Source organism: Salvelinus fontinalis, chromosome 36, assembly GCF_029448725.1.
Source record: "Salvelinus fontinalis isolate EN_2023a chromosome 36, ASM2944872v1, whole genome shotgun sequence".
NCBI classification, from domain to species: Eukaryota; Metazoa; Chordata; class Actinopteri; order Salmoniformes; family Salmonidae; genus Salvelinus; species Salvelinus fontinalis.
The window spans coordinates 5,639,256-5,665,494 of NC_074700.1; the positions used below are offsets into that span (position 1 = coordinate 5,639,256).

A 26,239-nucleotide genomic window follows, 5' to 3' on the forward strand; every position below is an offset into this window, starting at 1 on the left:
GGCTAGTGTTTACGCTGGTTAAGCCCTCTGTGATGGAATTACAACACACATTATCTCCTGCCCAGCACCAGACAGAGACAGAGAGACAGAGAGAGAGAGAGAGAGAGAGAGGACTGGGTTTGACACACTGTTGCCAGCACAGGCCATTGAGGAGATTAAGGAGTGTTAGGGGCATACGCAAACACGTGCGCGCACGTACAAGCATGCACCCACACACACACAGACATATACTCTGAACTCCAAACCAGTAGTTGAGTCCGGATACTAACTCGAATTAATGAAATGACAGCCATGGCTCTCACAATGACAACATATGTTCTTTGTGCTATTTGGTAACACAGTGGAGGACGAAGAGAAGCTCTATTAGGGTATTATACTGAGAGGAGAACGTCTGCTTAGAGGCTAGTGATGCACGAAGTCAGTCATTTCCCTGACGGACACTAGTTTATGTAGGGAGAGGGAGAGAAGGAGGGAAAGGAGGAGGGAGAGAGAGAGAGAGGGAGAGGGGATATAGGGAGAGAGAGAGAGAGAGAGAGAGAGAGAGAGAGAGAGAGAGAGAGAGAGAGAGAGAGAGAGAGGGGGATATAGGGAGAGAGAGAGAGAGAGAGAGAGAGGGGGATATAGGGAGAGAGAGCGAGAGAGAGAGAGAGAGAGAGCGAGAGAGAGAGAGGGGGGATATAGGGAGAGAGAGTTGACCAGTGTCCGCAGTGCAGGGAGACACCTGCTGCCTGCTGCTCTCCTGTTGCTCCTCTCCTCTGCTCCTCCTCTCCATCGCCACTCTGACACGGCACAGCCACAGGAACATTGATCGGTATTTACCCTGTGTCTCTTCTCCTGTACTGCATAATGTGGTAGGCCACTGTCGGACGTAATGGCTCTACTGTTGTCAGTAAAAAAATCCTGGTTACTACAGTACAGAGTCTGGTCAACAATGAACTCATAATGTAATGGTGGACTACTCAAAGTGGTAGATTTGATTTAATAGTGACATTCACCTCACATTCACCTCTCATGGTCACCATAAATATATAATAAATGATTAAAATACAGTATGTGCAATTTAGCAGACACTTCTATCCAAAGTGACTTATTTAATGCGTGTTTATATTTTGGGCATGGGTGGCCCCGGTGGGGATCGAACCCAAGACCATTGGCATTGTAAGCGCCATTCTCCCACGACTGAGACACATAGGACCACTAGTGAATGGGATGTTCCCCAAAGGTGGGTGAGGAGGAGCGAGGGGGATAACTGAGCTGCCAGTGATCATATCTCCATCCAAGAAGGAGAATTATACCGCACGCAAGCTATCTCGTCGCTTTGCCGTCCTGCCACTGAACACAAATGCACAACAGCAGCCGCGGTTAATCCGCAAACTATCAAAGGCACCGGGGCAACTGTGGAGCAATCTGGGTCTGGATGGGGTCGTACGGGCGAATGACTGGGCGCAGGAAGAGCCTCTGCCTGGCTACGGCTCGCTTGGAGACGACCAAAAGGCACCTAAAGACTCTCAGACCATGAGAATCGATATTCTCTGGTCTGATGAAACCATTAATTGAACACTTGGCCTGAATGCCAAGTGTCACGTCTGGAGGAAACCTGGCACCATCCCAGCCAGAGCTCGGACTTGAACCCGGTCGAATATCTCTGGTTGACCAAAGTCCCTTCTCCCCCGATTGCTCAGTTTGGCCAGGGGGCCAGCTCTAAGAAGAGTCTTGGTGACCTTATCTAGACAGGTGTGTGCCTTTCCAAATCATGACCAATCAACTGAATGTACCACAGGTGGACTCCAATCAAGTTGTAGGAACATCTCAAGGATGATCAATGGAAACAGGATGCACCTGAGCTCAATTTAGAGTCTCAAAGGGGAAAGGGTCTGAATACTTACGTACGGTAAATAAGGTATTTCTGTTTGACATTTTTTATACATTCCCTAAAATTTCTAAAAACCTGTTTTTCGCTTTGTCCTTATGGGGTATTGTGTGTAGATTGCTGAGGAACATGTTCTTATTTAATCCATTTTAGAATAAGGCTCGAACGTAACAAAAGGGGTTGTGAATACTTTTCGAAGGCACTGTATGTCGCTGGTACTACAGCGTTACAGCGGTTTGAGCGTGTCTCCCGGGGTTTTACGTTACATAACCATGCCATAGAGGGACATTACGGTGGAGATTACAGATAAGGAGGAATGTCATGTCTCCCCCAGCAGACAATTTGAACCGCTCCAAATACAGACACGTTCCAATGTCCATACTAGCAGACTACTTATGAATGAATGCCCACAAAGCATTGCTTCGTATTAAGTGGTAAAGTAGTGTGGATTTCGCCTCTAACTGGTCCGAAACTGATACGAGGTAAATGGTTTTGATTGCGTTGCTTGCTAGAGATAAAGACTTGAATCTGGGCAAGTGGGTGGACGCTTGCTTCAAACACTTGCCGATCATGACCCAAACCCCCAAATTGAATTTATGAAACGTTTTTAGGACCCTCGTGTTCACCACATCGGCCATTAGAGCTAGAGTCGAGAGAGCAGACCAATAATCCCACTCATAATCTCCTCTGACTGCAGTCAATAACAACAGTAGCCTACAGAGGGGGACAGGCAAATACACAAGAACAACACAGATAAAATCGCCCCAACAGGCAGGTAAAAGAGTCAAACCTCACTAAAAACGAACAACAGTATTTAGTATATAGAACACAGTAGCCTCAGGGTTAGTTTTGCCTTTTAGGGTGCGTTATCTGAGTCAGACTAGTCTATTCTTGGTGGTTAGCCTATCAATGAATGTTGCTGCTTCTTCTATTCGGTTGGCATTATCAATTGGACAGACGGAAAAACAGCCACACACACACTCCGAAAATATACATGGCACAAAATATGGACTGAGTAATGCTTCAATGAACACACAAATGTCACACCGTGGCAGTGGCCAAGGTAGTACAGGCTCAAAATAAGTCATGAATTGCAATGTGAGCAAGTGATATTTTCCAATTCTGCTGCATCAATCTCCTAAGAAACAGCCAAGACATTCATCTGTCTATGGACACTGTGTGCTTGGGAAGAAACTGAAAAATAGCAAGCACACAAACAAACACACACACACACACACACACACTCAATCTATACCTGGACCCAGGGGTGTCACTCTACGCACGGCACGTCCCAGTCAATACGGTAAGCACACCATGTACCCGGCACACATTAGTCCCCATCCCGCCCTATCCTCCTCCCCCCACACACACCTGCACATCTGCCCCTCCCTTAGAGAACAGAGATGTATAGTGGTGATCGTGAACACACCTCACTTTGATTGGTCAACACACATTGAACATAGCCTGGTCCCAGATCTGTTTGAGCTTTTGCCTACTCCATTGTCAAGCCTGACCTGACCCTTCCATAAGGAGTTAGCAAGAGTGGAGAAACAGACTGGCACCCAGGCAGGATTGATCATGGACCACCACAACATAAAGAACCAGTGCAATATAGTACACAAACTGTGCAACCACTATCAGGGGAAGTACATGAAATACAGTCAAATGAGACAGCTTGGGGAATAGGGTCGAAAGGTACTGCGCACTCACTGACACTGCACCAGGAGACTGCAGCACAGGCACACTGAGATAGGGACTGGTGTCAAAGGAGGATGCCCAGGGAGGATGCCTGTCCATAGGCAGAGACGGACACCTTTCCGGGCACGGATGTGGAGAGGGTGACACCCCTGGAGTCAGGTTGGAGCATGGGGGACATTGTGACAGGGGAGTGATAGATGAATGATGAGAAGGTGACATGATGATGACGACAGAGAATGAGGAATGGTGACAGAAACCGGATGGCGTCAGACGACTCAAATGTGTTATTGGAGTGGGGATGGTAAGGTAGTGATGGTTAGGGTGGATTCAAGTGGCAAATGTTGATGGTCCGTGGTGCTATTGGTTGGAAAAGAGACCAGGCTAGTAGCAAGGGTTGTGGCAGAGAGAGAACGAGAGAGATATTCCTCATTCCTTGATTGTGGCCACGGTGGGTGAGATGACCAGGTAAGCAGTGGAGGGAATGGTCTAGGCGGTGGTGGGTCTAAAAAGAGACATAGCAGAGAGATGGCAACAGAAGGATGGCTCCTCACACCTGGGTGGACTTGGTCATAGCTTGGTTTCAGATATGGAAGTTGGGTGGAATGGCGGAAGGTAGGTATTCGTCCTCATACCTGGATGATGTTGATGACGATGGCAGGATGAGCAGGTACGTGAATACGCGACAGGTAATGATCAGGAGGTGTTGATATGAGGATGGGCAGATGAAGGCGAAGCATGATGGGTATCGTACTGTCTATCCCTCGTACCTTGCGTTTGCGCTCTGCCCGCTCCCGAGAGCGAATCCTCCTCTGGCGGGCTTTCTCCAGAGCCTTCAGGTCAGGACCCTGCTGCTCCACCAGCTCCACCCTGGCCTTCTTAATATGGGCTGCAGCGTGTGCCATGTCAGCCCGCTACCTCCTACTTCCAGAAAAACCCGACACCAAATCACCTTTTAAAAACACCCCCCCCCCAGAGTCCCAAAAATATGAACGCCAGCGAAGGGTTGAAAATAATCTGATTCAGTAGATTCCCAGCGGGCGACTTTCCGTCAAAGGGCAGGCAGACGCTCAAGCTGACTCGTCCGCCACCACGACTCTGCAGGATAGCAAAGGAGGAGGACGGAAATAAGAGAGAAACAGAGAGAGAGAGGTGTAGCCGCTAGTCCTCTATGCCTCCAGCCGCCACCACCACATATGAACTGGTCTAGCCCTGCATGCAGCGCCCCACTCCCTGGAACACCGCATCTGACGTTTGGAGTGTGGATGTGTGGGTAGAGAGAGCGAGAGAGAGAGAGACTGAGATCCTCCCCTCCCACTGTAATTGCGGAGCTGTCAGCTGTTGTGGGAAGCTTCAGGTTTGGGATCTGTCAGTCAGTCATCCCAACAACAAGACTTCACTCACTGATATTGCAATGGGGGCGGGAGAGAGAGAGAGAGAGCGACAGAGAGAGAGAGAGGAAGGGGATGGAGAGAAAGGGTTGGGGAAGGGGGCTACGGTGGTTGAGAGCATAACTCGCTGTTCTTTGGTTGGAAGGTGGAAGGAGCCATGTGAGCCGAATCAAGAGGGGGACACAGAGGACACAGAGGAAATCTCCATCCAATCCCTTACTTCTCCCTACATTAGTGGGAAATGGTAAAGTCCGCCTTGATGACTGTGAGCTGCTGCTGCAGATTTCACAGCTCGAGCTCACACACTCACACATACACACAGATGCCCCCCTTACTGTCACACACACATTTCTTTGCCTGGAGCCATGAATCAAATCAAATTTTATTTGTCACATGCAACGGGTGTAAGCTTTACAGTGAAATGTTTACTTACAAGCCCTTTCCCAACAATGCAGAGTTAAAAAGTCAGAAATAGGAAATAGCAACACCATGAAATAACAATCCCCAGCCAAACATGAAAATACCAACATGCACTGGCATGTGTGGGTTCAAGAACTGCATGTGACATTATCTCACGTGTAGTTAATTTAATATGCACACATATGACTGCATTTACATGTTGTTTTCCCACATATGTAGGCTTACATATGTTTGGATGATCTCTACAAGCCTGGAGTAAAGTGTGTGTTGGTTGTAAAGAAGCAGCAGCAGTGGCCATATTGTGTCTGTACCAGCCAGGCAGCCCCAGCTGGACCTAGTAGCTAGTGCTACTACACTGGAATCCACTCCTACATCACTCTCACACCCAACCCAGCTTACTGAGAGAGATCACGGTTGGTTCAGGTTACCCGCGGTGCTGGCAAAGGGTCAGTGGACCTAGTGTTGCACCAGGACAGAGAGAGAGAATGAGTGAGAGAGAGAGGGGAGAGAGGGGGGAGGGAGACAATGAGCAACAGAGAGAGGGGGGAGAGAGACAATGAGCGAGAGAGAGAGAGAGGGGAAAGAGAGGGGGAGAGAGCGAGAGGGGGGAAAGAGAGAGACTGGAATGAGCGAGAGAGAGAGAGAGGGAGGGAGAGAGAATGAGAGAGAGAAAGAGAGAGAGGGGAGAGAGAAAGAGAGAGAGAGAGAAATAGTGATAGTGAAATATAGAGGTTGAGGGTGAAACCAGAGAGGACATCAAATGAGAGGATGGAGGGATGGAGAGGAAGATAAAGAATCAGAAGAAAGACAGGGTGTGAAAAGAGATTGATAAGGAAGAGAAAGGCAGAGAGGAAGAGAGAGGAATGGACCCACCCCCCTCCTCAACCCTATTCAGTGTCATTGTATTCAGTCCATGTGATAAATCAGCCTCCTCTCCTCTCTTAGGAACAGAACAGTGAGCGCAATATTCTTTCTCACAGAGAATCTTTCTGGGTAACACTGCATTCCAACTAGCTCATCCTCTGTAGCGATCGTGGCATGTAGGTCTCTACTGCAGCATAACATGAATCAAAACATGACTAAATTGTACATAAGGTACATAAACTATCATTCATCTAGTGTTTTGTTATGAAGTATGACGGTTTAGACCCTCCTTTCTGACAGTGAATGTTCCCGGCTTCATTTCAGCACCACGGAGAGCACTGTGTATTGTATCCCTACTGACTTATACATGACTTGTATAAGACTTAAATGTCAAATCGTGTGTGCATTTTAATGTTAAGCCTTGTCCATGGTGCTGAAAGCAATGCTGGTAAAGAGAACAATGGGGGAAAGTTCACTGGCAACTTCACAATGTTGTACAATAGAATGGAGTACACCCACATTTGACCCTCTTGAAACACACAGACGGCACATTTGGAAGGACCACTCTCACCCGTCCCTTGCTGTTTGGAATCCCATTATTTGAAACAAGGATCACGTACTCATTGACGTCACCTGCTGTGCATTGCCTTACAACCCACACAACACTACACTTTTCACGGTTTCCCAGCAGTAGCACTTTGAGGTTCAATTATGGTTGTGTTTTTTATTTATTACACAGCTTCTCCCATGCAGTAGCCTCTTACAGTTACTGCTGCTATACCATGGTGCCCCCTGGTGGCCATTACATAATTACATTGAGTTCATCCAAAAATAGATGTACGTGGTCAGCTGTTCCTGGGTAATTGCATGGGGACTGGCGAAGCACCACTCTCATCTCATGTCCTCCGGATATGCCTATAAAACACTTACGATGTACGTATAGAGTACATACGGGTTCATTCTACAGGACTGCATTTAAATGTCGGTTTCTAGGGATTTGCAGCCCAGGCACTTGAGCTGACTAGGAGCTCCTGCCGCAGGGGGCACTTGAGAGCAAGAGCCTAGGATTACCGTGTTATTACCATATGTTAAAGAGAGTAACCTGGCTCTCAGTAATGGTCATGTAATCATATATTTCACAAATGTGATGTTGCATGTAACCTGGTTGCTAGTGATTATGCAGGAAGAAGGATGGAAGGGAGTAAAGATGTGGTGTGTGTGTGTGTGTGTGTGTGTGTGTGTGTGTGTGTGTGTGTGTGTGTGTGTGTGTGTGTGTCTGTCTGTCTGTCTGTGTAAGTGTGTGTAAGTGCGTCTGTGCGTGCGCATGCCTATGTGTGCATCTGTGTGTTTGATATGAGGAAACAGGAAATGACCCTCTCAGAGTAGCACCGTGTGATGAGTGAAGGACGATGTCTCATGGTCCATTCTGAAGACTGGGCTTGGGTTTCCTGGGCTTCCCGGGTGCTGACAGGACATTCCATATGTCGACGCATACACACTCAAATACATGAACGCTAAATCAATCGCTAACGCACACAATTCAACTTTAAAGTAATGTGTTGTCCCGGGTGGCTCAGTGGATAGAGCATGGCACTTGCAGGGTTGTGGGTTTTAATTCCCACAGGAGACCAGTACGAAGATGTACGCACTCACTGTAAGTTGCTCTGGATAAGAGTGTCTGTTAAAATGTTATGTAAGTATTATACGCTGTGTGTGTATTTAGCCTCGGAAACTAAATTAGATTTAGAACGATGGCCACACAAGACTGGTGTGTGTTTGATACGTCAGTTCTAGGCCTCTGCCTTTACCTAGCAGCAGTAAGAAGGATTCTGGGTTTAAATCTCGCCTCGGTTTGTAATCCCCAAATCCTGTCTAGCAGAGAGAGTATCCACTATTTACATATCAGTAATCTAGTCGTCTAGCCTTACAGTAATTAGAAAGACCCAGCATCTGCCTCTAGGTTTCGGCTATACCCTTTACGTGTGGTTTCCGTGCCAGTAAACACACAAACTCTCCATATAGACATTGATTGACAGGTAGCATTGATCGACACCTTGGTGGTGACCCTGACTGTGGTCTGAACTCTAACCCCATGAACTAGGCGGGGTAGTTAAAAGAGTAATTTAGTCCAGAGAGGAAGATTAGGGCTAATTTAAGGAAAAACAGCTCTAAGAACCAGAAAGCCTGTGCAATAGAATTAGGAATTAGAATACTTTTGTAGTAATTACTTACTGTAATTGAATAGGATTTCTATGACTTGTAATCTGTACTATGTATGGGCAGGGTAATTAAAGCTCTTCAAAATGAATACAGGTTACTTTGACTTCTAGACAGCACCAAATTAACACAACAGACTGACATTAGTGAATATCTTAGCCTAAACCTCTACCCCCCCCCCCCCCCAATCCCCTTCCCGTTTTCTTCATCCTAAATATTTCATTAAGTGTTTCATTAAGTCCTAATTTTGTTGAAATCAGCCCGATCCCTGTCTCACTGATCAGCACAAAAGGATTTGATCTCTTTTTCATCTGCACCAGAACACAGTGACAAACACACACTCCTTCAAGGAAAGCCACCGGATTTGCTTTTAGCCCCCCCCCCCTCCTCCTCCCTCCATCCCTCCTTCTGTCCAAAAGCCTCCCAGACGAGGGCCAGTCGATCAGCAAAATCTCTTCATCGTTCAACGGTTTTTAATAACAACTCACTTCGGACTCTTGGTATCCGTTTTTGTGAGAATAACGTTTTTAAAAAGCACCGTTAGTTTACGTTCTCTTTCAATGTCACAACTATTATTAGCTCGATGGTTTATTTGTGTGTCAGAGGAAAAGTGGATTTACTTGGTGAGTTGGTCAAACTAATGTAGAGGGGAGAAGAGGGAAGTGTGTGTGAATGGATGCCCTGACAAACACACAGAGTGGTCCAGCCCTTTACCTTACAGACACTTCCTAGCCTATAGCCTACCGCTGCTCCTTCAAGACCTAGTCTATATTCTTCAACAGGGGAGGGGAGTGGTATTGTGACAATTCACTGCCACCGCACAACATACAAGGCCGCGACAGCAGCACACTGGAAGACAAACAGGGAGATAGACTGAAGATACAAGCAGACAGACAGAAAAACAAAGAGATGCAAAAAAACAAACAAAGAGACGCAAAGTAATTAATAAAGAGATACGGTTAGAAAAACAGAGATAACAGACAGGCACCCAGGTGGCGTTCCTCGGAGCATCCCTGTACAGCACACTGTACAGACAAAGAGGCACCACAGCCAGAGCCACACCCTAACCCTCTCTCTGTGTTGCTATGCATAGGCAGGGCAGACCCGATTTGGTGATTTCTGGTATATCCTCAATAACCAATATGCAGAAACAATTTGTGACATATTAAAAACCTAAACATAACATGTACTATCTACACATACATGTGCAACAATAGTAATCATATGACCTGTATAATTTTAAACAAGTTCTTTATAAACTGCTTAAGCAGTGGCAATAAATCACTCATATTGACTAGCGAGGAAATCTGGTTGTACGCCCTGTTGAAACTAACACAAATAAAAAGCCACATGGAAATCAGTCAGCTACAGTCAGCTACATTTCCGAGTGTTGTATTTTGATACGGGTGTCGCCAAACAGGAAGGGAAACGCAACACTGCTCTGTCAATCACTCATATCGATATCACGTTGAAATCAATTGAGCGGGGGGGAATCAGCCTGCAGGCCCTGTTAAAACTAGGACAGCTCAAAAACCACACGGAATTTGGGAGTCATTCGTATATATCACTGGTAGAGGAGAACTTGTAGAAGACAGAGCTATATTTTGAAGTGTTGCATTTTGACTGAAGTAGGCGGTAAGTGTAACACAACCCTTTTTTGTTAATCACTCATATCGTTACACGTTGAAAAAAAACGGTGGCAAAACATTTGGAAAGGGGAATCGACCCCTTTTTCTGTTAGCTAACGTCAACGAATCCCGACCCGCCAAAAAATAGCAACAGCTATTTAAGTGAACGTTTGACTGTCTCATCCGTGTTTTGGTTTGTGGCCAGCAACTTTTATAGAGAAACCACCCCACAAATGATCTGTGCCATTTGAGAAAGAAAATTGTATCTTATCTTATGCACAATTTAAACGGGCGCTCAAAATTGCGCCTCCGTAGTGACTGTGCACCGACCCATTCATTCCCTACTCTAAGAACACCACTGTATCACACCATATACTTAAGTGATAATGCCAGAGAATACGTTTTTTTGAGGATATATTGGCACAGGTGTTGTTAGGTCCGAGACTAAGTTAGTCTAAGTTAACATCCAATTAAGTAGCTAGCAAGTTTATTAGAGAGCTACAGTAGTTGCCTTGGTAACAAACAGACTCGCTAGCTTAGATAACCAAATCAACAATCTAGACTGCCATCATGGAAATCCAATTCAACAATGCAAATAATGTTTCCAATTCGACTTTTGCTTTTAAAAGCAGCTCAAACATAGAACATGTAAGAATGAACTTCAAAGCCTTTGAATTAGGCATTATAGGGAAATAATGCACGCTCTAGAATGCCCTTTAAGTCAATCAGAAACGAGTATTCAATAATGCCATGGTATGAAACACATTATTAATAATAATAAAGTCAAAGCGTGTAATATAGATGCCGAGCATTTCCTATGTAATTACATTGGTAGTGTGTATACAGTGGTGTTGAGTATTTGTCTCCATTCTCTGGTATGTGTATTGTTATGGGAGGTAGGCTAGTCCCTCCCTGGTTGTAGCTAAGTCCCCAGACACAATCTATCCCAGACTGTGACCTTTGAACCTCTAGAAGGCGGGATATTAAGTGGACGTGTGTGTGTGTGTGTGCGTGTGCGTGTGCGTGTGTGTGTGTGTGTGTATGCATGCATCCATGTGTGTGTGCAAGCATGCGTCCATGTGTGTGTGTGTGTGTATGTGTAGGTGGGGGTGATGTTTTAATGTATTGCTATCCTCTGAACCATGATAGGAAACAAATGACAGAGGTGTGACTGAAATGTAATTGGTGTCACCAGGGGTTAGATATGTATGCTTCTGATGCCTTAAGGCAACAAATGACCAATTTAAGAAACTTGCCAACCACACTGGTTTGTGAGAGAGAGAGCGAGAGTGAGAGAGAGAGAGAGAGAGAGCGAGAGAGAGAGAGAGAGAGAGAGATGAGTCTGCAATAACCATGGATTTAACAAGTGATTGTAGATATACAGTGCATTCAGAAAGTATTCAGACCCCTTGACTTTTTCCACATTTTATTACCTTACAGCCTTACTCTAAAATGGATTAAATAGTTTCCCCCCCTCATCAATCTACACACAATACCTCATAATGACAAAGCAAAAACAGGTTAAGAAATGTTCGCACATTTATATTAAAAAAAAGAAAGAAAACCGAGAGTTAAACTTTTTTTTTTTAAACAAATCTAAATAGATTTTCGATTTTCGATTCTTTAAAGTAGCCACCCTTTGACTTGATGACAGCTTCGCACACACTTGGCATTATCTCAACAAGCTTCACCTGGAATGCTTTTCAACAGTCTTGAAGGAGTTCCCACATATGCTGAGCACTTGTTGGCTGCTTTTCCTTCACTCTGCGGTCCAACTCATCCCAAACCATCTAACTGGGTTGAGGTCAGGTGATTGTGGAGGTCAGGTCATCTTATGCAGCACTCCATCACTCTCCTTCTTGGTCAAATAGTCCTTACACAGCCTGGAGGTGTGTTGGGTCATTGTTCTGTTAAAAAACAAATGATAATCCCACTAAGCCCAAACCAGATGGGGAGTCGTATCGCTAATGAATTCTGTGGTAACCATGCTGGTTAAGTGTGCCTTGAATTATAAATAAATCACTGACAGTGTCACCAGCAAAGCACCCCCACACCACCTCCTCCATGCTTCATAATGGGAACCACACAGGCGGAGATCATCCGTTCACCTACTCTGCATCTCACAAAGATACAGCGTTTGGAAACAAAAATCTCAAAATTGGACTCATCAGAACAAATCACAGATTTCCACCGGTCGAATGTCCATTGCTTGTGTTTCTTGGCCCAAGCAAGTCTCTTCTTCTTATTGGTGTCCTGTAGTAGTGGTTTCTTTGCAGCAATTCTACGTGATTCAAGGCCTGATTCACGCAGTCTCCTCTGAACAGTTGATGTTGAGATGTGTCTGCTACTTGAACTCTGTGAAGCATTTATTTGGGCTGCAATCTGAGGTGCTGTTTACTCTAATGATCTTATCCTCTGCAGCAGAGCTAATTCTGGGTCTTCCTTTCCTGTGGCGGTCCTCAAGAGAGCCAGTTTTATCATTGCGCTTTATGGTTTTTCTAACTGTATTTGAAGAAACGTTCAAGTTCTTGAAATTTTCCAGATTGACTGACCTTCATGTCTGAAAGTAATGATGGACTGTCATCTCTCTTTGCTTATTTGAGCTGTTCTTGCCATAATATGGACTTGGTCTTTTACCAAATAGGGCTATCTTCTGAATACCACCCCTACCCTGTCACAACACAACTGATTGGCTCACTCGCATTAAGAAGGAAAGAAATTCCACACATTAGCATTTAACAAGGCACACCTGTTAATTGAAACGCATTCCAGGTGACTACCTCATGAAGCTGGTTGAGAGAATGCCAGGCAAAGGGTGGCTACTTTGAAGAATTTAAAATATATATAGCAAACCTTTTTGCCACAGTTCGCATTGATGTGCCATCGTGGATGAACTGCACTACCTGAGCCACTTGTGTGGGTTGTAGACTCCGTCTCATGCTACCACTAGAGTGAGAGCACCGCCAGCATTCAAAAGTGACCAAAACATCAGCCCGGAAGCATAGGAACTGAGAAGTGGTCTGTGGTCACCACCTGCAGAATCACTCCTGTTTTGGGGGGTGTCTTGCTAATTGCCTATAATTTCCACGTTTTGTCTTTTCCATTTGCACAACAGCATGTGAAATTTATTGTCAATCAGTGTTGCTTCCTAAGTGGACAGTTTGATTGCACAGAAGTGTGATTCACTTGGAGTTACATTGTGTTGTTTAAGTGTTCCCTTTATTTTTTTGAGCAGTGTATTTCTACAACTTGATTGGAGTTTACCTGTGGTAAATTAAATTGATTAGACATGATTTAGAAAGGCACACACCTGTCCAATATAAGGTCCCACAGTTGACAGTTCGATGAGGTCGAAGGAATTGTCTGTAGAGCTCCGAGACAGGATTGTGTCGGGGCACAGATCTGGGAAAGGGTACCAAAAGATGTCTGCAGCATTGAAGGTCCCCAATAACACAGTGGCCTCCATCATTCTTAAATGGAAGAGGTTTGGAACCACCAAGATTCTTCCTAGAGCTGGCCGCCCGGCCAAACTGAGCAATCATGGAAATGACCAAAAACCCAATGGTCACTCTGACAGAGCTCCAGAGTTCCTCTGTGGAGATGGGAGAACCTTCCAGAAGGACAACCATGTCTGCACCACTCCACCAATCAGGCATTTATGGTAGAGTGGCCAGGCGGAAGTCACTCCTCAGTAAAAGGAACATAACACTTGCAGTTTGCCAAAAGGCACCTAAAGGACTTAGACCACGAGAAACAAGATTCTCTGGTCTGATGAAACCAAGATTGAACCAAGATTGAACTATTTGGCCTGTATGCCAAGTGTCATGTTTGGTGGAAACCTGGCACCATCCCTACGGTGAAGCATGGTGGTGGCAGCATCATGCTGTGGGAATGTTTTTCAGTGGCAGGGACTGAGAGACTAGTCAGGATCGAGGGAAAGATGAACGGAGCAAAGTACAGAGAGATCCTTGATTAAAAACCTGCTCCAGAGCGCTCAGGACGTCAGACTAGGGCGAAGGTTCACCTTTCATCAGGACAATGACCCGAAGCACACAGCCAAGACAATGCAGGGGTGGCTTCGGTACAAGTCTAAATGTCCTTGAGTGGCCCAGCCAGAGCCGGTCTTGAACCCGATCGAACATCTCTGGAGAGACCTGAAAATAGCTGTGCAGCGACACTCCCCATCCAACCTGACAGAGCTTGAGAGGATCTGCAGAGAAGAATGGGAGAAACACAGGTGTGCCAACCTTGTAGCGTCATACCCAAGAAGACTCGAGGTTGTAATTGCTGCTGAAGGTGCTTCAACAAAGTACTCAGTAAACTATCTAAATACTTATGTAAATGTGTTTTTAATTTTTTAATACATTTGCAAAAAATTCTAAAAACCTGTTTTTGCTTTGTCATTATGAGGTATTATGTGTAGATTGATGAGGGGAAAAAACTATTTCATCCATTTTAGAATAAGGCTGTAACGTAACAAAATGTAGAAAAAGTCAAGGGGTCTGAATACTTTCCAAATGCACTGCATACCACAGTTAATGTCCTTTTACACAGCCTAAATTCTATAATTCAAAAAATAAGGTGAGAATAAAAAAATACTAAATCTCACACTGATATGTTGAAATTGAGAAATCACTGTAAAAACTATAAAGATGCCATCTCACATTTTTTTTAATGATGTGTCATTGTCCTCGAAACGTATATTTTCATCACATTCTATGGAAGCGCTTCACCTAGTAACGGGAATTCCAGCTCATTGACTCTGAATACGAGGTCAACAGCAAACAACGGGCGGACTAAAAGAGACACAGCAGCCTCCAAGCTGGCCCTACCCTATGGTGTTGTGTCATAAAGGAAGCACATACACGGCTGGCTTAACCCCTGTCTAGCATGGAGTGGTGCTAACTGACGCTTCATCGCCCTGGTAACCCATCCCTCAGTAACAAGGCCGGGGGCGTTGTCAACGGAGACAGTGGCGGACGGCGGGAGGTGGAAAGGTCTTTCGGGGGGGGTGTAGGGAGCGTTACATTCCACCCTGTGTGCTACGGGAGTCCTGTGGGCATCATTAGGCCAACCTGAGCCTTCACAGCCCTTAATGAGAATACACGCTTACTGTAACACTCATATACAGTAAACACAACCACTAACACACACACACACACACACCTCCTGGATGATAGATAATGCAGATCCAGTCATTGTAAAATAATAATTTGCTCTTAACTGACTTGCCCAGTTAAATAAAGATTAAATAAAAAATAAATACAATTAAAACTATGTCTAAATACAACATCCTGGGTCACGGTCTGCCAGTAAACTTCCTGAAACAAAGCCTTATGAGAGAGACAGAGAGAGAGAGAGAGAGAGAGAGAGATGGAGAGAGAGAGAGGAGAAATTCATGTAGATAAGAAAGAGGACCTATTCATCAGTGCCCCACCCAAAATGAGCCGTCTCAGACTTCCCCCTAGGGCCATGATGACACCATCCATCCCCATTGCCCTCAACATTCAACTTATTACTCATCTTCAACCCCCCTAAAGACACACACACACACACACAGAATTATTCACCCTAATGTGGTCCAATTCTGTCTCTGCTGGCATTTAACACCACCAGTCACAATAAAGCGATGTGTCCAAATAAAAGTTGAATAAAATTGCTCCTCACTTCCACGCCACAACATAAGCACTTTTCCGCAATTAGACAAAACCACCCCTTGGAGAAACGCCTATTTAGTGTGTTAGCACAGGAGAAATGACTCCTGCATACCGCATACTATATATTCAGTATAGCACATTCACACTCACTCCTAGGTCTTTAGGCCTGATGGTTATTTATATCCTGCTGCTGTTACACAATGCAGCACATACAGGTAAATAAACTATACAGACTCAAAACAACAGGCCACTTTTTTTTTTTTAAGAAGAAGTCAATGGGCATACAGAAGGCTATACGCTAGCATCTGCTGACCAGCTACTGTAGCTAAAGCTAGCGCCTTAGCATAGTCTCCACAGAAAGAGTAGGTTAATGGGTTTTTAGGCTGTAAATTAGCATCTGCTGGCCTATAGATAGGTTAATCAATGTATACAGTTGGTTATAAGCTAGTAGTATCTGCTGACCTGCTACTGTAGCTAATGCCAGCGCTTTAGCATTGCCTCCACAGAAAGAGCAGGTTAATTGATGTTTTTTTCTGGCTATAATGACCCATCGGAGGTTTTAATCTACAATGAAAAGATAGAGCAGGGGGGCTTCATTATGGCGGGATTAAAGATAAGCCGGTGATAAATTAACGCTGTCCCCCTGAGAGACAGAGAGAGAGAGAGATAGAGTGGGAGAGAGAATGCACTAGGCCCGCAGTTCATTTCAAGAAGTATAATTAAGAAGGTCCTTAGAGAGAAAGAGGCGTCTAAAGTCCCCTGAGTCACTCCTTTCCTGACACAAAACAGCACATCTCTGCTTAACTTGTATTCGACTGCAAAGCTCACTCATTATTGGACCCATAACTTACAGTTGCCTTGAGAGTCCATGCAGATCATTTAAAGTTAGCCTAGCCTAGGTTAGCTTAGCACTAAGAGGTTGGAGGACTAAAGGCATAGGAAGAGAGATGTATGGGTCTCTGGGAGGTCAGGACCGCTGTCTATCTAGTCTACAGTAGCTGCCTTACCTGGCCTGTGGCTCCCACGACCATGCCTGCGCTCATGGGTGCTCCGTTGGGGTGGTCCCAGTTCCAACCCTCAGGGAATATCCAGAGGGTGTGAGGAGGGATAGCTAGAGGGTCCGCGACACAGGGGGGGAGTGTGTGAGGGGGCGGGGAGGGAAGAGGCTCTAGTGTGCAGGGCAGTGCAGTCGACTACTGTGAGTGGATTAGTGAGTACCGTGCTGGAGGTATTAGCACATTGTTCGACACACACACACACACACACACACACACACACACACACACACACACACACACACACACACACACACACACACACACACACACACACACACACACACACACACACACACACACACACACACACACACACACAGGGGGATTAGCAAGACAGAAATAGAGGAGTCTTCTCTGCTGACCTAGAATCAGACCTGAGAGGGACCAAGGCGTGACACACACACATATATACACCTGCTGCTTCGTCACCACCTCTACAGTAGGGACGTCCCATACACCCTCCAACACACAGACACACACACACCTACACACTGCCTCGAACAGACAAAGATGGGGAAGCAGTTATTGCATGGCCAGGTAGCTAAATTTACAACAGAGATTGAGAACATCTTTCCCGCAGTCTACGAAGGAGGAGGGTCGAAGTCTCGTTCCCTTTTCATATCTCCGGGACAGATTAACTTGAGCCAACCTGTTCATCAGAAATGACAAATCCTTTCCCTGTGGATGTATGTGGTTCACGTGCGGCGTCGCATCGAAGCCCACACAGTAATCAAAGTCACTGTTTGCCCGAGAAATGTCACCCTCTTGACATACACAAAATGCATTCTCGTGACATGGCTCGAGGTCAAATGAGAGGGAGGGGAATAAAAGAAGAGAAGGAGGAAGGACGACGGAGAAGAGAGGAGAATGAGGTATACACGGTACATCTTATGCAGGGTAAATCCGTACCTAAAGATAGAACATCTGGCCAACTAAACCCAGCGATCCATCGTGTGTGTGTGTGTGTGTGTGTGTGTGTGTGTGTGTGTGTGTGTGTGTGTGTGTGTGTGTGTGTTCTTCTTGAGCTCATCTGTGTTTTTTTCCAGCAGTGAGTCGGTGCCACTGGAAGTCCCTGCGAAGTCCTTGGAAGGACAGCATCATCTCATCTCGTGGGTCTCTGGTGTAATAGCTGCCATGCCACCGTGTTGAGCATGTAGATGTCAATCTGAAGGCGTTCTTAGAACGAGCACAGCGTTCGTACATAAACCACGAGCTGGCGGGGACATAACGCTACTGCAAGGGTCCTCCAACGGGTCCACCTAGCGAGTAGCTCGCCAGACAATTCCGAAAGTACACGCAAACTGTCATAAACAAGAAGCTCTCATGCTAGAAAAGAACCCCTGCACTAACGTATTCAGCATGTTACAGGTAACAGTACCCTAACATTAGAACCTCTCTGTGACCCACACAACCCCCGTGGTTACTGTACGCCCTTCTAGCCCTGCTGTAAACAACAAGCCAATATACAGCGACTTGTCACAGCCAGCAGATAGGAATTTTATTCAGGGGCTACGTTCATTTGGCTATGTGACCGGGCGCAGGATCAACAATGGCCTGAGGTCCAATGAGAATGCATGGATCCGGCAATCCTGTTACGCAATAGGACTGGCGCCTGCACTCGCGGTCATCCATTTACATTGGCGTCAGGGTAAAGCCTTTAACTCAGCTTTTTACTATGGCTGCCTCTCTCTTCCTGAATACATTCATTTGAATGGAGCCATTTGTCTTAGTTAAGCCTGTAGTCTGGCACAACGTAAGGAAGCAAGCAATCCCTTTGAAATGACATTGGTCTCTGAGTATAGGAGTTGAATAAGATAAATGAATATAGCCTATTGATGGAAGCTTGATTAGTTTTGGGGATTTCTCTTTCTCTCTCTCAAATACTAATTCAGATTGCTTTATTGGCATGAAGTACAATTTGTAGATATTGCCAAAGCAGTAGAGTGGTTGAGCATTTCAGTAAATATAGTACAACGCAATGAGGATAATGAAATACAGTGCTTTGAATTGTAAGGATGTTTTGGGGCTAAATTTCAAATGGTGGCCAGATTTTTGTGTTTTCTTTTCTTTATAATTACAATTAAAGGGAGTACTTTCTTTTGGATATTAGGATAATGCTACAGAATGCTGTAAGTCGATTCTCTATTGGGTTTTTCTTCCAATGCTTATAATCAGAATTACAGGCTGCACCCTGCACCCAGATGCACTGATATAGTGCAATTGGTGAAGTTACACTATTGAATATTTTTCCCAGATTTGGATAGGAATATTTATTTTTGAGAATTGTCTTTTTTATGGAGTAAAATGCTTTGCGGGCTTTTTCTTTGAGTGTATTCACTGCCAGACCAAATCCACCAGAGGCACTGATTTTTAGTCCCAGGTAGTTGCACCATTGGGAATGTTCAACCACGGTCACACACACACACACACACACACACACACACACACACACACACACACACACACACACACACACACACACACACACACACACACACACACACACACAAGCTTGTGAGATTATGGTGATAGCTGTCTCAGACACAAGACAATATAGGCTGAAACAGCACAGATAACCTTTATAGTGTAGTGGGGTTGCCCCTGGTCTTCTCATACGCTAAAGGTGAACGCACACAGATAGCGAGAGAAGATGTGAGTTTACACTTGCATTATCTCACTGTCCTTTCTCTCTCCATCAGAGAGAGCGAGAGAGAGAGAGAGAGAGAGAGCGAGAGAGGTTACTCTATAGCAGTAAAATGCCATACTCAGCAGCAGGAGCTGAACCGAAGGAGAAGATTCTGTTGAGTGGTGGACAACAGATCGTTTTACTGTAAAACCCCCCCACATGATCCTACACAGCTGTCGTAAGTGAATCTGAACAACAACCTTTGAGGACGGAGAAATGATGAACGTTAATTCAATTACATTGACATTAAAACGCTTGGCTGGGTCATTTGTGAGAAATCAAAGATATGTGCGAACCTAGGAAGACTGTGACCTTTCCGATCCTCGTCACTTCTCGTTACCTAACAAGCAAACGGGAACCAGGGCTGACAAAGATGAACGAGCCACAGGAGCAGGGTGCCTTTCCTACAATGGACACTGCTGTCACTGACCTTATGGAGACAGAAAGCAGAGAACTACGACACAGTAGCTCTGACAAAGCCTCAACAGGCTGAACACACAGAGTGAGAATGGACCTCTGTCCTATAGAGGGGTCTGGTTTAGGACACACAAGGGGAAAAGAGGACTCTCAGGGGGGGAGAGAGCTGGAGAGAGCTGGCTCTGGTGGCCTGTGACTCATGGGACATTAGGACTGATAGAAAGAGGTCATAGTGACACATTGGGGACAGAGTGGCCTACTACAGGGGACACAAGGGACAGAGGACAGGGTGACATACTACAGGGGACACAGAGGACACATCCTCCATTCCTGACTTGACATTATTGGGGCTTTCAGCGTGCTTAATGGACCAAGGGGAAAACAGAGAGAAGCTTCACACATTCAGAGTGACCTCACTAGAAGTCGTGTGTGACTCATTGCCAGTAGGGCTGGCACAATTACCGTCATAACTGTTCATTGTTTAATGGGTGTTTTGTGGGGGAACCAACAGCTGACTGAAGAAGGGTACGCCGGGCATTCGTGCAGTTGAATCCATATCGGCGGTGACATGGACAACTTGATTAAACTGTGTCGCTCCTTGTTGAAACAAGCAAGGTGTTGAAGCAAACGAGTCTTCGGTTGCCTAGGTAACACCTCCTCCCTGCGGCAGCAGACATAGAAATATAATGAATAGAACAGGCTTGGAACCCTGAACAATGGTTGCCTGGTATTGAGATACAATAACGTCCATGGTAATGTAGAATGTTCATTCAAATTATGTTAACTGAATGTATTTTTTTATAATGTAAGTTGAGCCCTAATTGAGAGATAAATACGTGGAGGAACACAAAATGTCCAGAATGAATACATTACTTTCAGAACATTCAAACCAGCATCTCTCTTTTTGCCATCTCTCTCTCTCTAACAGACTATCTCAAGGTGGGTACAACCAGTGAAATAACATATAATAACTGTAGGCAACGGCTGTCAAAAGCATCGGTCCTGATGTGATTGTTTATAGACCAACAGAGTTCCCAGCATCCCCTCCATGTCCTGCTCTAGAGACTGACAGGCTGTCACCATCGAGAGACGGACGTCACGATCGTCCAATCAATCCTAACTGACATCTTTCAATAAAATACACGGACAACACACTTGTTACAATGAAGTTGGAGGGACGTATTGAGAAAATGTCCAGAAATAGTAACAAAAAGGGGCAAAATAGTGCACTCAGTCCCCTCTACAGCAAAATCCACATAATAATGTTATCTTTCTATTTCTATACTAGAGTGCTTTACATAAATGTCATTTAAGTCCTCCGTCCATAATGTCACCTCTGTGAAAGGTTAGGCACGTGATGTGCCGGTCGGCATGGCAATGCCATAAATATTTACACCTCTGTGGAACGAGGGTAACGCCGGGCCCCGTGGCGCTGCTCTGACACTTGCTGGCCTGACACCAACCCGGACCCGTTCCTCTTCTCTCGTCCCTGCTTGTCAGACACTAATAGCAAGCCCCGGTGATAAACACACACACACAGGTGTGCACACAGACAAATGCGCACAAATGTACACGAATACACACACACACACTCACCCTCCATGGGGGGCATGAATTATGGATAGAGCCAATGGGGGTGGTGAATTGGAGGGGGAGGCTGTTATTCATCAGCCCAGAGACACTGGGGGAGAGGAGAGGAGGGGGGAGGGGTGAAGGAGGGGGAACATAGGCTCATTACGTGGAGATTTGAATACCCTATTTGGATTTCTCGCCCCCCCCCCCCTCCTCTTTCCTTGGTACCCCCTTTCCCTCTCCTACACCCCTCCACCCTTGCGCTTTAGAAAGAGGGTTGAAGCAAAACCAAAAGGGTTTGAAGGCTATAATATAGCAGGTGAATGCGGCTGCATGGATGCAGGGGATGGGGCGTTCCCAAGGCGACGTCTGCAAGTCGTTGATGTGGCAGGAGGTCAGAGGTCATGTGATGAAGAGGCAGGGAGGATATGAAGATGACAGCCAAGTGTTGAGATTGAATGCCGCCATCGTCAAAAAAGGGTCCGTATTTACAGTGGGTTTTGTGGGCAGCACACGGAGTGTGTAGTGGTCTGTAGTTGTACTTGTGTTACGGTGATTAGAGAAACCATTCTGGATCCTCCACAGTAGAGAACTAATGGAAATGTACTCGCGGATATATTCAGGGACATACTCTATGTATGGTACATACTCACTGCACGTGATCTAAAAAGCTCTGCGTGGCTATGTGATCAAATCATCGACGACACATAGCCTACAAAAGCATCCTGTGTTCACAGAAACACCATCCCATTCAGCGCCGGACCCAGAAACAGTGCGAACGTAAAGGCTACTACAAGGAGCAGGCGTCACACGTTTCAAAGCAACGAGAGCCAGGACAACCATACCTTCTGCATCATGGTTAGCTCAAGACTCTCCCTGCTTCCATAACATTTGGAACTTACCTAAAAGAGAGGAGAGAGGAAAGATAGAGCAGGTTAAGTAAAGGATATTGACCGACACTCTAGGGTTATGTAGTGTAGGCGGTTGTGCACAGTCGTGTGTGTCTGTGTGGCCCTGTCTGAAACAGTGACATTCTGACAATTCCTCTACCTTCAATTCAATCTCAGTGCCATTGGCCAAGTCATTGAGTTGACTCAACAAATGATGTTTAGCATTACAGAAAATGGAAAAGCTCCTTCCATGAATACAGTAATGAATTCTCGGGGGAAATTGACTAGATAGACCAGTTAGCCTGTCTCTAACCCTGAGGTACTGAGGCAATATCGAGGCAATGGAACAGAATCCCCCCCTGGATTGAACGTGCCATCTCATCATCACGGCTTCCATGGGTTCCCAACACTGACTGACATCTACCAACATACCAACATACTACTGGTCTCCAAGAGGGAGATGACTGTACCTTCGTCTTCCTCTCATATTTCACCCTTTTCCACAGCTTTGTCTTTCTCTTATTCTCTCTTCCTCTCTCTAGGGCTACTGTCATCCAACATCCAACACTGGCACCAACCCAAATATCTACAGTACATGGGTCTCTAACATCTTGGTCTCCAAGACAGAGTTGACACTGTAGCTTTGTCTTCCTCGATTTCTCTCGCCTTTTCTCTCTTAATCCTCCTTTTCCCGCCGTCATTAATAAGGGAGAGATCGAGGCGGACAGAGAAAGAGTGAAAAAGAGCAAAGGAACCGACTTCTTACACCATAGACAAGTCTTTATGCGTCAGTGAATGAACAGCCTTTTCCTCGTTGCGGGGGTGAAACATTGCGCATTTAAAACGCCACTTCTTCAACAGAGCCTCTGTTCAACTACTGTCGGTCTGGCAAGGACCTTTCATCGCCAGCACCCAGATACTTCCTCAGTTTTTAACCCCTGACGCACACACCCACTCTCGCCTCACCGAGTGTCGGGTCCCTAGGTCCAGCGGCAGCAGTCCCCACCTTACCACCAGGGCGGCCCCTCGCTAAGGACCCTGGGACATTTTACTGCCCTCTGGTCACACGACTCCCCTGGGCTCTGTCTGACATCGGGCTCCTTTAGTGCAAAATCCTGTTCCCCATGAATCCATAGGGACTCTGCTAACCTACATGCTCACACTGTGTATCTGTGAATAACACGATGCTTACAGCAACGACGGACCTCGGAGACAGAGAAGAAGAATAGGGCTCCATGGAAGGAGTTGCCATTGTATGCGGGTGCCAGGGTCATTATATTGTGTTGGAGGACTACTATCTCTTGCCACAAGTATATATGGAGCGATAAATCCCAATGACATACGCACACAAGTAGAATAAATCATATTGCTGAGGCAGTATACGAGCACAGCATGGCAGAGCAATTCCCCGTGGTGAACAAGTCAAATCTGCAAACCCCACAAAAAGAGGCCTTTGTTCTAGCGTACGCCACCGTGACCAATTAGTTAGAGTTAAATCGGCCGTTCACTTGTGCCGTTGACCACAAACCAGAACACAACAAACCTCCTCCAGTTCTACAGGCAGAGAGTGACGGAGTGTGCAATGTAACGATAAGAGCGTCATACAAGGACGTCGTTCATTCGGTACGAATCCCGTACCCCGACGACACCACCTCATCATGTCCCGCAGGGATAGGTTCTAGTCAGCTAACCCTTAATCCTGAGGGATTTGTGGTAAAAAAATAAAATAAAAACGGATTTAAAAAAAAGTTTGCCCTCGCTCTAACATCTCGTTGTCCACCCAGACATACACCTCTGGGTGTGTCTGCGGCTGATTTTGGTGCGAGGTCTGGGGGGGGGGAGGGGGTTCGGGGATTCCAGAGGGATGTGTAGGGATACGAGGAAAGCATGCTAATCAGATTAGGGAGACGTGGTCCTGGTGATGCCTGGCGCTAGATGGTGAACAGGGGGTGTATGGAAAATAGCCTCTGGGTATCTGCGTGTGCTAGGTAACAGGATTAGGGTCCTGCAGTGTGGTGAGTGAGCTATTACAGCTTCACGCCTGTTTCTGCAGAGAGAGACAGAGAGGAGGTAGGGATGGAGGTAGGGGGCCAGTGATAGAGGGAGATGGAGGGGGGGGGTCAGAAAAAGACAGAGAGATGAAGTAATAGACGGAAAGCTGAAAAAAAGGGATCGGGAGAGAATGAGGAGGAAAGACAGAAAGAGGGCGAGAGCAGGCTGATTGTGTCCTGTGGATAGGCTAAAGTCAGACAGCCCTGGAGAGAGGCTCCAGCTCAGAGGGACACAGCCGGAGGTGAAGGCCTGCATGGTGACACATGGCGGGGGCGTAACACTGCCCGTCAGACCGAGGGGTGGCGGGTGATCTACAACAATGTCATACTTGAGTAAAAGTAACGATACCTTAATTGAAAATGATTAAGGTAAAAGTGACTCGGAAAAATATTACTTGAGTAATTCTAAACGTATTCGGTTTTAAATATACTTAAGTATCAAAAGAAAATGTAATTGCTATATACTTAAGTATCAAAAGTAAAAGTATATATCATTTCACAATCCATACATAAAGCAAACTAGAAGATACAATTTCCATTTTTAATATTTATTTTTTTTAATAATAAATTAATAGCCAGGGGCACACTCCAACACTCAGACATTATTTACAAACAAAGCATTTGTGTTTAGTGAGTCCGCCAGATAAGAGGCAGAAGGGATGCCCAGGGATGTTCTCTTGATAAGTGTGTGAATTTCACCATTTTCCTGTTCCTGTTAAGCTTTCGAAATGTAACGAGTACTTTTGGGTGTCAGGGGAAATGTATGGCGTAAAAAGTACATTATTTTCTAAAATATAAATAGTAAAGTCCAGATACCCCAAAAAACGACTTAAGTAGTACTTTAAAGTATTTTTACTTAAGTACTTTACACCACTGCACTCATCATCAGTTCTTAATAATGTCAAGGAGGATCAGAGTGGAGAGATGAAGAGAAAATAAAGACACTTACTCTGCATCGAGATGGGGGGAGGAGAGAGTGAGAGAGAGAGAGAGAGAGAAAGATGCTATACAGACACACACACACACACACACACACACACACACACACACACAACCGAAAGCAGAGACACATCTGTGATCTTCTTTCCACCCTGCTACACAGGAGAGAGATTGGCCGGCACATCACACAAAGCTTCACACGGACCTCAACACAAAGCGGTGTCTCTCCACTCTGTACAGCAGTGTTTTATTGTCCCTAGCTGAGCCTTCCTTTCCCCCCCTGACAGGCTAATGGCCTTTGAAAACAGCGGCTCACATCTTTGACTGTACAGAATAACACCTTCACACTGCATAGGGACAACCACAGGGGAATGACATAGGAGAGCAGCCTCCGACAGGCACTCAGCACAATAACAGCACCTCACAAAGAGGAAGAGAGAGGGGAACAGGGGACATATTGATTTTTAATATAATATATACTACATGACCAAAAGTGTGTGGACACATCTCGTTCCAATATCATGTGCATTAATGTGGAGTTCGTCCCCCCTTTGCTGCTATAACAGCCTCCACTCTTTCTGGGAAGGCTTTCCACTAGATGTTGGAACGTTGCTGCGGGCACTTGCTTCCATTCAGCCACAAGAGCATTAGTGAGGTCAGGGCTCAGTGCAGGCCAGTCAAGTCCTTCCACAACGATCTCGACGAACCACTTCTGTATGGACCTTGCTTTGTGCACAGGGGCATTGTCATGCTGAAACAGGAAAAGGCCTTCCCCAAATTGTTGCCACAAAATTGGAAGCACAGAATCGTCTAGAATGTCACTATATGCTGTAGCGTTAAGATTTCCCATCCCTGGAACGAAGAGAATTCCAGAGAACGCGTTT

The 26,239-nt window shown here is 45.7% G+C and overlaps 1 protein-coding gene across 3 annotated transcripts in view; it reads right to left on the reverse strand.

Annotated features, from left to right (window-relative positions):
* Positions 1–26,239, reverse strand: part of LOC129835071 (ankyrin-2-like) — a 167,629-nt gene that overhangs the window by 127,705 nt on the left and 13,685 nt on the right. Inside the window, exon 1 of one of the 3 annotated variants that reach the window (XM_055900425.1) lies at positions 4,336–5,051. The exons of the other annotated variants lie outside the window; for them this stretch is intronic. Coding sequence (XP_055756400.1) covers positions 4,336–4,470 — 135 coding nt within the window. The 5' untranslated portion in view covers positions 4,471–5,051. Of the gene's footprint in view, positions 1–4,335; positions 5,052–26,239 lie in introns of those variants that run through there. 3 annotated transcript variants of the gene reach the window in all.